Raw genomic sequence first — 12,801 nt, 5'->3', positions numbered from 1 at the left:
ATCTATAATTATTCTAAATGTAATGCATTCCATTGCCAAATGGGGGATTGTTTCCTTGGCAGTGCTGTAGTTGGGCCGGCACGGGCCGGTACGGCGTACCCCCTAAAATCCAAACTCGTTATAAGCGTACCGGTTAAACTACCTTTTTAAATCTGTAAAAAGTAGCCCTACTGTAAATTTTCCATCGGATTTCAGAAAGAAAATATCGGAAATTATAATTTACTTGTTCAGAGTTATCTCGTGGCACAACTTTGAACTAATATAAGAGTTGGAGTTTCGCATTTCAATCGCGGTCAGATGCATAATACATGTTCAGCTGTTGGCAAATTTTGGTGAGTACCGCCTAAATTTTTTTCCCAACTACAGCACTGTCCCTTGCGACAACTTTCAGAAGAGCCACTAAATGCTCGGAATAAGGTAACCCGCAAATTCCGCCTGTGATTCAGCAGGAAGCACTCCAGAGAGGCCACAAACGACGATTTATTCAAAAGACTGCTTTTAACGTCTGATGCATTTTTTTCCTCTACCCTGACATCAACTCGGAGGAGACCAAAGGAAATGCCAAAAGATTTAAGAGATGTGCTGATTTTTGATGACATTGAAGAAAAGTTCTCAGACACCAGTGACGAAATAAGTTCATCCGAGGATTGAAAGTTGAAATATCGTTAATGAAAAAATACGATCTAAAACCTCAAAAAAAAGCGATGCTAGAGGTGACTTCCGAAATATGTATCCCTTATATATTGTTATTTATGACTCCAAATTGATTTAATTTGTAACTTTTAGCTAATGATTGGTATTCCATTAATGCTATATTGTTTTTAATTGAAATATTCCATTACGGATTTAGCAAATAGTTTTAGAACTTTATAAAAACGGAAAATGGAAAGTGAAATTTGCCAAAATCAAGTTAAATATTTATTTACCAATGTCATATAATAATGAAATTATGAATTCAAAGATAAAAAATTATTCTTTTCTTTTCCGTTAAACATCCCCCCAGTATATGATGACATTAAAAAGGAAAAACAACTGGAAGGACCCGTTAAATACCGTTAAAGGCCTTGTGTGGTCATAAAACGCCCCTTTCCGCACGACCCTCCTCGGCGAGGATTGAAAAGGGAGGGTAGGGACAAAGAGCATTGGTTGTTACCTTTCCCAGAAACTGTTTATTTCACTCTCTCTCTCTTTCGCATGCCGACTTAATCTCTTAACAATAATTCAATATCCGAAGCATACTTCTTAAACGTAGAATGGTTCGGATAAAAATCTAATTCTTACTATTTTCACTAGTGTAAATCGTTAAACGGTCAAGTCTATCGATCCATTATGCTGGTAATAGTGTTTTAGGTCAATTCTGACTATGTGCCATGCTTCAAATGACGATTTTTAAGAATTAAATTCTGAAAAAATAAATAAATCTTCTTGATAAATCGACCGCAGTCACCGAGCCTCAAGGTCCCGCGTTGCATAGCATAAGTCTCTATCTCAAAAAAGCCATTTTGGACTTTTGTCCGGCTTTTTCCGATTTCAGACCACTGTGCTTCGGTGCGGTTATGAGATCGAGAGAGTTGACATTTTCTAAGTACGCAAAGTAACCAGACTCTCTACCAAACCAGGCTCAATCCCGGCGGGGGTCCACAGCCATCCCTTCGAAAGCAAGATGTTTCGCGTTGATCCTCCTCACCTCGGCGAAGTGAACGAAACTGCGTCATCTGTTATTCATGGAGCCAAAGACGTACTGACATTTCTGGGAAATGATTTTCCCCAGCGGAATTTCACGCACATCATTTGCGCTTGCGAGTGACTCCGTTAAGCTATGCCGCTGGCTAGCCCGCGATTATTTCCTTGGATAATGCCGACGTTTGAACGCCCAACCATTCCTAAAGTCCCTGCTAAAGCCTCGGGAATGTGGGTGCTATTCGCAAAAACATGCTAGCTGTCTTGTAGCATTGAATGTCAGTCAGAATGAACTTTTTTGTTCCCTTAATCCATGAAAATTCCGCAGGAAAAAATAAGATGCCTTCTCCACTGGTTGCTGCGAATTCGGGAGAGATGGATTCGTGTCTCGGTCAAGACAAATGATAAATCCCAATGAAATTTTCGCATATACCTACTTCATTTCCATACCAACCTCCCTAAGCCGGCTTCGCGTTATTATCTTTCGAGAGATAAATAGTTTAAATCGTACCCTGGATCTCAAGAGTACTTGAGTGGTAAAATCGTACAATACAACTGAGCATTATATCGTAGAAAGCGATATGATGCTCGTTATATTTCAAGACTCTTGATAAACAAAAAATTATAACGAAGCCTTAAAGCAACTTACTAAGTTCATATAAAAGTTTATATTATATAAAATGGACCCGAATATTTAACAAATTCCTGAGAGAGAAAAAAATTTGACGAACGTGAGATCGCATAAACACTTAAAATCGAGCCAAGGAGTAATAAACGCAAGAAAATGCGGGCGAATCAAGTGAATAATTGAAATACATACTACAAGGATACAAATAAGGTTCAAAATTTCAGTAGATCATTCTAAATACTTTCCAGTAACTACGGGTGGAGGACTGGATTGGTAACAGTTGCTGTTGTGATATGAAAACAATTGGAAACGGGATTAAAATAATGTGAATATAATTTCAAGCTTTAATTAACATACTAGAGTCCGATTAGGGTTGAATTATAGAGGATGGAAGAAAATTGAAAAAGAACAAAAATGATGGAAACATTATCATGGGTGAATAAATGCCGTTTAAGAAAATGGAAGAAAGGCTCTTTTCGTGTGCAAACTTGGGAAATGTTAAACGTGCAAAGGGTGATAAATCAGTTGAATTTTAAACCAAAGAAATGCGCTAAGCTTCACAGAACCATCCTTTCAAAATGCTCTCAGAAGGAGAAATAATAGGAGTTGAAAAACTTCAGCTTTGATGCATAAAACAAAAGGAAGTAGGAGGCTGCAAGTCGATCGACGAAAAAATTGAAAAAAGAAGAGCAATTTTCTATTTCATAGATCAAAATGAGTACTCAAAAGAAAACCAATGAAGATATTTCATCTTTTATGATAAAATATGTTAATCGCTGAGTCAACTATTCCCCGTAATTCCATTAAATTTATACATATTTTATTAACATCAAATAATAATTAGTGAAGGCTCCGATTGATTTTCAGGGCATTTGTATTAGAAGCTGATACATGGATCGATAAATAAAAAATAACAATAATTTCCAATCATTCGTTATCGGTCGTAATTCCAACCATCATTTCCTTCCGCGAAATAAATTAGGCAACCTCGAATGAGGGCTAGCAAAGTTTGCATTCAAGGAAAACGGTATGCGAATGCGAAAACGTGGCGACAGCAAACAACGCAAGGGAAAAATGAAAGCTAGGCTTGATTTCCTGGCATCACTTAGAAAATTTCCAAGAATAAAGGCGACAGAAGGGACCCTAGTATTTTCGTAACAATTTAAAAGCAATCCCTTCAAATTATGCTCTTCTCTGGTATCTTATTTTCCTGTGCTATGCAAAATAAATGGATTTTACAGGCTATTTCTTTTTACGATTGCACTGATAAATTTGAAAATTCATAAATACTCAATGGTGATGGTTTTCAATGTGTAGAAAATATGCAGATTACACCTAGAACTCAAATGAAATTTTGCCTCATACCGATACACTTATGGTGTATCATATTAGTAGCGTTATGATATAAAATATAAAGCATGGCGGCTAGCTAGCAATGTAACCTCCCCAGTCATTAGGATATTCATGCCTTCTGTCAGTTATTCGCAATGACGCTACTACTGAGTCCAACCCTTAAATAAACGACTCAGAAAATGCGATTTGGAAATTTTATTCACAAACTGATCATAATTCTATGACGCTAATGTTGCATCTATAAGAAGTCTATTGCCACCATGTCATATGCGGAAGAGACAAAATTATTTGAAGCTGAAATATAACAGCAAACGGCAAGTCGGAATCTAGCGCTCGCCAAGGAAAGCTTGGATACGGCGGTAACTGATCACACTTGGGCGAACTCACGAATCAACAATGGAACCGGAAATGGTACATAAATGGACGCAATCTTTAGGGGAACATATTCCTTCGCATGTTCCCAATGGAAATAAAATGAGTTGTGAATCTACGTCGACATCAAATCAGAAGACCTCTCCTCAGACTCGGGGGCGGATAAATTATTAATCATACTGAGGAAGAAAAAAGCAAAAGGAAACACAACGATTCCCAAAAGATAGAAACAACTCCTAACAGGACAAAATCTATAAATCTAACTACTGGCTGTATTTATTTCATTTATTTCAAATTGGCTACATGCCACCTTCGCCTGGTTTGATCCGTTAACAAAAGGAAGAAAGGACAAATTCGAGATATTAAATATCAAGCATATGAGATCAATATGTAAAATAAGGCTAGTAACAGGTTAAGAAAATGTGTACGATGGCGCCAATTAAAAACATTTTAAAGAAAAAGACCGAAAAATACTATCAAGGGGTAGGAATAAATCGTTACAAGGCCCAGTAGCAATTTTTTTAAGTTTAAGACGCATAGGACGACAAATAAAAGGGATCAGAAGATTAATTAAATCTCTGAAAAAGAGGACAAAATCGAGCAGCAGTGTCTGAACCAAGAAAGACCAAGGTCCTCTTCCTCTGGCCCTTGGTTCAGGGGTAGGAGTGGCAACTGGGAAAAGACCAGTAAATGTACGGATAGTTTGATCAAAGGGGACAAAGATATCTAAAGGCCTGTTTACACGGTACATTAACATGTACGGGTTAATGTCTAGGTGTATGAACGCGAGAATGAACGCCAAAATCCACCGTGTAACCACCCAACTTGTGCGAATGCATGCACAGAAAATAGAAACTGTTCTTATTTGGTTCATGCATTCGTACATGTTCCGTTCCGGTACACCAAAATCATTCACGCAAACGTACATTAACTTGTACGTGTTACTGTACTGTGTAACCAGGCCTTAACATAAACCCCAGTGTATTTTCTGTATAAAAAAGTAAAGATTACACAATTTCCCCCGTTGAGCGAGGATCGTTTTGTAAAAAATCCTTCCATATGGCTCTCACGAAAAGCTGACCGCTAAAGACAGTAAGATTAAAGACCTGTTGCAAGCGTTGGGTCATGGGCGTACCCAGCGAGGGGTAAGGGGGGGGCAGCGCCCCCCCCCCCTTAGAAGCAAAAATCGCAAAAGTCTTTAAGCAAAATCAGTACTGAATTGAAACGAAAGTATTCAAGAAATTTTCTCTAAACCCACGAAAAATTATATATTAATGTAAGATATGTAACTAAAATAAAACTATTTTTTCAAGGAAATAATTTCATGGCTTGCCGCCCCCTAGTCCATGGCTTGCCCACCCCCATAGTTATGATCCTGGGTACGCTCTTGCGTTGGGTGATGAAGAATGGTCTTCAGTAAGCCAACCTGCGATTCTGAATGATTGACTCTTTCGGGCCTGAAATCACAACGGAGAGGTAAAAGAAAATACCTCCAGAGTAGCGGATCCAGGATAGGTACAAGTGTGGCGCAACCTCCCAGCAGTAGGGTTGGTTCGAACGAAATAATTATTTTATCTAAATTTGATACCCATTGGGTGGGGGACTAGAGCCCCCTCTAGCCCCTCTCTGATTTTACCTCTGGGTTTCAACATACCAAAAGCGTGTAAAATAGGCCAAAAGTTTAGATTTACTTTGTATGTCAGTTCGTTAAAGTAGGTAAATATATCGAAAAACATAACTAAATATTTTTGTGCAAAGTAGCAGTCTCCAAAATTTCGATTTTATCTAGTGCGTGTTTCGGCTCAATGGCGGGGCTATAGCCTCCCCTTCACGTTTACTCAATGAGATTTAATATTAAGAATGTGCCAACAGAATCACCAAATACTTAATCTGTAATTCCTAAATGCAACAGGCTTACCCATCGTTCCTTGGAGACCCGTTGTTGCTTTGCAGAAACACAAATTTCGGATCAAATTTAAAAGTAATAGTCATCGTGTCACCAGCCTATATCTTTTGTGATAATTAAATTCAAGCATTTATTTTAATAATATATTGCGTAAAATATTACTGAACGATATTAAATGACAAAAAAATATTTCTAGCAAGGATGTCAGGGAAAATTTTCAATCGTTCTGAATACCTAATTTCATTGCACCCTATTAAGTCGAGATTTGCACAAAGCATCACCTTGTGACGTAAACATTAACTCCTAAGATACAGCTTTCAAGCAATATTAAAGCTGCCTTAATATCATTCATTCTCTAAGAATTTCTGTTCCTTGAAATATATGTTGCTTCGAAGCAACATTGGGCGTTAAAGAGTTAGACGCTCCCTCATGAGAGCGGAGAGTGGTTGCCGTGGACGGGAAAAGCGAAATTCGGTCCATGGGCGCCCTCTCGTGCCGAGGAGGTGGGAAGATGTCGCTGTCTGCTACCGCCGTCAAACGGCCACTTCGGCACCCACGCACGCATTGGGACGACGGGGAACGACTAGGAGGTGGTCTTGTGGATTGCCATTCAAACTTTGGAGCGCGGGTAATGACCACTGCCTCGCTTCTGCACAACGGCTATCTGCATCGGAGTGGATCGTAATAATTCTTTCTCCATTCGTCCCTCAAAAGGAACAGACCATCAATGGCCTCCCCACACCCACTTTGAAAGAATTTGTTTCGTCTTCAGGGGTGCGAATCAATTGGGAAAATACATACGTCACTGATATTATATGAAGAAGGAAAGACACTGAAAAAATGATATTTCTGTTCAGAATGAGTGCAAACCTTGGTGTATTTTTGCTTTCTCCAAATCTCAGTCAATCGGGCAGAAAAACTGTCCCTGGTTTTCGGATCCTCATATCGGGGATTTTAAGTGGATCCTCGCTATCATTTATATGTTGCCCTATCGATCTCCTCCCGGATATTACCCCATGATGTTTTACATTTCAGCTCATCCGCGTAGTTTTATGCTCATAGGATTATCACTGCACAACTTTGCGCATGATTCATTAAACTAACTTTAGTACAGTGAAACCTGCCTTCAGCGGAACTTGAGCTTGGCGGAAACCTGTCTTATGCGGAAAATATGGTTGGTCCATGCGGTCGCACTAGGGTTTTACGTGCTTTGGTGCCCTCTGTTAAACAGAAACTGTCTAACGCGGAGACGGAATTGATTCCCGGGCACGTGCATCTTGGTTAAGCGGAATTACAAAAAACAATTCCAAGGACAGCTTTTACCGCAAGAAAACATAAATCCTAAAATGAGCCTCCCTACAAAAAATCCTTAAAACGGAACTAGACGAAGGTGTCGTTCGTTCACAAGTTTGACCACTATGCGATGCTGTTCTTTTATTAATTCATAATAATTTCGTTTACGTGTAGAATTTGAGTCTAACCAACCTTTTAGGGCGACGCATGCAATAGAAATGATATGACTTTCACGGTCTTTTTTTAATTGTCAGGCCTTGAGTTAATTGCAAGATATGAAACCTAATGAAGAAAATGAGCACCCAAGAACTATCTTCCTCCATGTAGGAACGAACAACCTGACAAGATCCAAGAACCCCGATGATATCTTAGGCGAAATGTACTGCCTCATCAGGAAGACCAAAGAAACATTTCCCAAGTCCTTGATTGCAGTGAATTCCATCATACACAGGAGATATGTAAATAATCAATACATAAATGAGGTAAACTGTAATATAAGATGGGCTTGTGAAACTCTGGGAGCACTGTTCTGCGAGGTAAACAAGTATGTGGGATCTGACTGCCTGGGAAAAGATGGTGTGCACTTAAATCGTAAAGGTTCCTTTTTACTAGGTAAATATATTGAAAATGTTATTTCCTTATGCCAAAAACAGGGAAACTAAAGAAAGTGCCAGATGATGACAATTTTAAATCCAACCATATTGATGATGATAGAAAAGAAAAGACACAAACTCTTAAGATGTTTTACCAAAATGTTCAAAGTCTAAAAAACAAATTGACAGAGCTCGATGTTCTTTTAGAAAGTGAATTAAATCAGATGGATATTTTATGTTTTACTGAACATTGGCTCAGGCACTATGAACTAACTTGTATTAACATCAGCAACTATAATTTGGGTAGTTTTTCATGCAGAAATGAATTCAAAAATGGGGGGACATGTATATTTGTTAAAAATGACATAGAAATCAAAAATATTACTCTAAATAACATCAATGTGATAGAGAAAGATTTTGTATTTTCCATTATACAGCTGTTGAAACCTAAAATATTTGTTGTGTGCCTGTATAGATCACCAGCTGGAAATTTTAATGTCTTTATCGATAATCTATATAACTTACTTGACATCTTGTACAAACAAGCAAATAATATTGTGGTGTGTGGAGATCTAAATGTAAATTTTCTTAATGGCGATTGTGAAAGAGTTAAACAAATTCTGTCAGTTTTAGACTCCTTCCAGGCTAGTGCTATTGCTACTGAACCCACTAGGGTTACCAGTACTAGCAAATCCATTATAGATCAAATCATTACAAATATTCTCAGGGAAAATTGTGAGTTAAATATATTTGATACTGGTTTTTCTGATCATAAGGGTATCTCATTGTATATTAATGTAAAAAATGGTGTAAAAAACAATCCGTATTACACTTATAAAAGGTGCTTCCATGATAACCAAATGCAATTGTTAGCCTATGATCTAAAAAATGAACAATGGAAAGAAGTCTATGCTGCCAACTCCTTCGATGAAAAAATGGATGCATTTTTAGACAAATTCCTTTACTATTTTGATATCAACTTTCCTGTGAAAAGGTACAACATTTCTGATACCCATCAAAAAAAATTGTGGTTAACTAGGGAAATTGTAAATATGAGTCAACGTAAAAGGGAGTTATATCTTCTAGCCAAAAACACTGACAGTGATATACATAAGACTACGTACAAAAACTTTTGTAAATATTTTAAAGAAACCGTGGAAAAAGCAAAGTCAACCTCAAATGATAAACTTCTTGCCTGTGCCAAAAATATTACAAGAACCACTTGGCAGATAATAAAAAAGGAGACAAATAATAATAGTCAAGCAAAAAATATACAGCTATTAGTGAATGATGATATACAAGTTAACCCAAATAACATAGCAAACACCCTAAATCGCTACTTTATTGAGGCTCCAAAAAATTCTGTCTCGTGTATTAAAAATGGAAATTTAAGAAATAGTCCTAATAACACGGTACTACATTCACTTTACCTTTTTCCTGTCACAGAGAAAGAAATAATTCAAATTGGTCAATCCATGGAAAATAAGAACTCTGCAGGAATTGATGGTGTACCAGACAGAATAATTAAATTCTCCATTCCTTATATATGCAAAATCCTCGTCTATCTCATTAATCTTTCCTTAAGTGAGGGTAGCTTTCCCAAAAGATTGAAGGTAAGCAAGGTAATTCCATTGCAAAAAAAGGAAATTCAAAGGATATAACAAATTTCAGGCCTATAAGCTTGCTATCAGGCTTCTCAAAAGATTTTGAAAAAGTAATGCAAAAACGTGTTGTAAATTTCTTGGAAAAAAATTCAGTTCTCACTAAACAACAACATGGTTTCAGAAAAAACAAATCTACTTCCACAGCTCTTCATGAACTTATTACCAATGTTTTAAGTGCAATGGACACTGGTAAATCATCCTTGGGTGTCTTCTTAGACCTCTCTAAAGCATTTGATGTAGTAAATCATAATCTATTATTGCAAAAACTAATTAAATATGGAATTACAGGTAATACAAATAAATGGTTCCATTCTTATCTCAAAGGAAGGTCCCAAGTGGTTGTAATCCCCCATCTTGACAATTCCACAAATTACAGATCTGAATTCAAGTCAGATGAAAGGGCTATTGAAATGGGTGTTCCGCAAGGTTCCATTCTTGGGCCTCTGTTGTTCCTCTTGTATATTAATGACCTACCTGAGAGTGTCCCAGAAGCAAAAACTATAATATTTGCAGATGATACAAATGTTCTCATCGAGTCCAATAAAAAATCTGATCTACTAAAGAAAGTTTGTTCCACAATGAAATGTTTAGAAGACTGGTGTCAAAATAACATGATGGCCATAAACGTTCAAAAAACAGTCTGTGTTAATTTTGGCAGAGATCTAACACCTCCAGTAAAATTATGTGGAAATGATTTAAAATTTGTTGAAAACCTCAATTTTCTTGGAGTAAATATTGAATCAACAATGAAATGGTCTATGCATATAGAAACCCTTACCTCTAAGCTAAATAAAACTCTTTTTCAATTAAGATATCTAAAAACAAGTACCAGTATCGATATTAGAAAATGCCTCTATTATGCAAATTTTCAGTCACATCTGTCATATGGAATTATTTTCTGGGGTGGCTCACATCAATCTCATAAAATTTTCAAAATACAAAAACAGGCTATCAGGGCTATTCTCAATCTACCCTATAGGGAGTCATGCAGAGCACATTTTCAATCCTTACAAATTATGCCTCTTACTTCCTTGTATGTATTTAATTTAATAATGTATGTCAAAAAAAACCTGAACTCATTTGATCTAAACTGTCAAATACACCAAATAAACACACGACAAAAACATGATATACATATTGAACCGAGGTCATCTAAACTTGCTAGTGAAGGACCATATCATAAAGGGGCCAAACTTTTTAACTTACTACCACCAGATATCAAAGCAATCCAAAATAGCAACTCATTCAAGCACAAATTAAAAACGCTTATATATCAAAATTCAATTTATTCACTAGATGAGTACTACGACTTGTGTAAAAAAAAATATGCTAAAATAAGCTAAAATATGTACCACTGTCATCTGTCCTTTATGTTTTTTATCTCATGTGTTGTTTGTCCACTATGACGTTTTCTATGTTACACTGTAACCAAGCAGAAATAAAATTATTATTATTATTATTATTATTATAATTAGAATTCTGTCTTATCCGGAAAAAAATGACGGGTCGGAGAAATTCCGCTAAAGAGAGGTATCACTGGATATGGTATTTTATTTTCTCGTTATTTCCCTCATTTCGGGGGAGAATCGTGGCCTTCTAGGCTTGGCAGTAGAATTGCCAGCACAGTGAGGAGGTATCAGGTTGAAGCGGTGGTTAGAACGTTGACTTCTCACCCCGTGGAACCGTGTTCAAATCCCGGCAGTGGCGTAGACTAATCCGAGACTGCCTGATCCCCACGGCATAGAGGAGGCCCAATTTCATCACATAAAAGGCTGATTTCTGTTGCGGCTTCGGTCGCATTTTAATCGGTTTTCAAAAATGTCCGCGGCGCGGTGATGAGTGCCATGCGATCCACCTTTATCCAATATTTTGCTTTATTATGCTTGTAATTGCGAGGAATAGCATTGATTAGTAATGAATTTGATACATCACATCATCATTTGTATAAGTTTCGGTCGAAACCCCTAATTATACCTTATTTCCCCGTGAAACTCGGATCAATTTGTCCGTCGGCGACGCGAGCGGCGACTTTCGAAAACCCATTTAAATGCGCAGTCTGTGACAACACATTTGGAGCCCGACTTGGGGATCCTGCTTTGTAATATTCGTGCCCACCTTAGTACTTTAAAGGAGGCTACTTGTAACACTCGACCCGTCAAGATGTTGCATTAAGCCGTGGTCCCCTTGGCGCCTTTCGTTGAGAGCAGTCTAATGCCGACGCCGGGTTTCTTTCCGCCCATCCTTCCCCACAATTGTCAAATGGCGCAAATGACCGCAGCTATCGGTCGCCTACTCCAAATATCATCATACCATCCAGCAGTTAGTACTTTGACTATTTCATTCGCTAACTCTCACAATTGAATACTGGTGCAGCGTGCCCAGTTGCGCGACGCCCGAAGTTGCAGGCTTCAGGCACTCGGATTAGATGCGATGATCGAGGCTCTCTATGATTCTCGCACTGATTGCACTTCGAATCGAAATGACCGCACTCACCTGCGCGGCCATGACGCGCTGCCGTTCCGCGATGAGGTTGCACTTGGCGCATGCGCAGTCCCGGAAGCGGCAGTGCCTCTTGTGCCCCTTGAGCCACGAGATGGTGCCGTGGTTGCGGCACCGCGCGCACTTGGGCCGGCGGGCGCCGCGCTCCGTCGTCGGGTGCGCACCCGAAGCGCCCACGCACGGGTTCATGCTGCTGCAGACGCTCTGACGGCCCCTAGGATGTCACTTAGGAATGAATACGTCTCTCCCTGCTGCACAATTCCGATGTCCTTGATATGGGGGCAGGGTAGGGTGAACGCAGGGCCGGAAGTCACTCGCCCGTGCAACACATGGAAGAAGAGGCCAGGGCCGTCGGCGCCCTCTCGCGGAGAACTGGAGGCGACTCGCTGGTTAGTGTTCAGGGGGGGCAGGACGGGGGAGGGGGCACGCCCCCCCCCGGGGGAGAGTCAAGCCACGCCCTTTCTCGGACCAATGGGGAACCAGGCCACGCCCACCGCTCTCCCTTCGCGCCTCCTTCCGCTATTATCACACGCCCCCTCTCACATACTGCACTGCACCTCACACTCCTTAGGATTGCAATTCTCTCATGGGATTGCGGGTGGGCCCTCATTCTATTGGCACGTAACGCCCGCCTTAGAGTAGTCGCCTGGGCATCCGTCAGCAAAATACCTTTCCTGACATGGAATGGACACAGCATCTACTGCACCTCAGGCTCGCGTATAATTCAAGAAAGGACGATTCTCTACTCAGCCGCGAGATTGTGTTTTCTCCCGATGCGACTTTAAATGGGTTCACAGAAGTCGCCTCACCCGT

General features: G+C 39.3%; 1 protein-coding gene across 1 annotated transcript in view; it reads right to left on the bottom strand.

Annotated features, from left to right (window-relative positions):
• Positions 1-12,336, bottom strand: part of LOC124160106 (doublesex- and mab-3-related transcription factor dmd-4) — a 30,708-nt gene extending 18,372 nt beyond the window's left edge. Inside the window, exon 1 of the mRNA XM_046535855.1 lies at positions 11,983-12,336. Within this exon, the coding sequence (XP_046391811.1) occupies positions 11,983-12,177 (195 nt within the window). The 5' untranslated portion in view covers positions 12,178-12,336. The remainder of the gene's footprint in view (positions 1-11,982) is intronic.
• Positions 12,337-12,801: the final 465 nt, after the last annotated feature.

This window comes from Ischnura elegans, chromosome 1 (genome assembly GCF_921293095.1).
Source record: "Ischnura elegans chromosome 1, ioIscEleg1.1, whole genome shotgun sequence".
Classification (NCBI taxonomy): Eukaryota; Metazoa; Arthropoda; class Insecta; order Odonata; family Coenagrionidae; genus Ischnura; species Ischnura elegans.
This window is presented reverse-complemented; position numbering and strand designations above follow the sequence as displayed.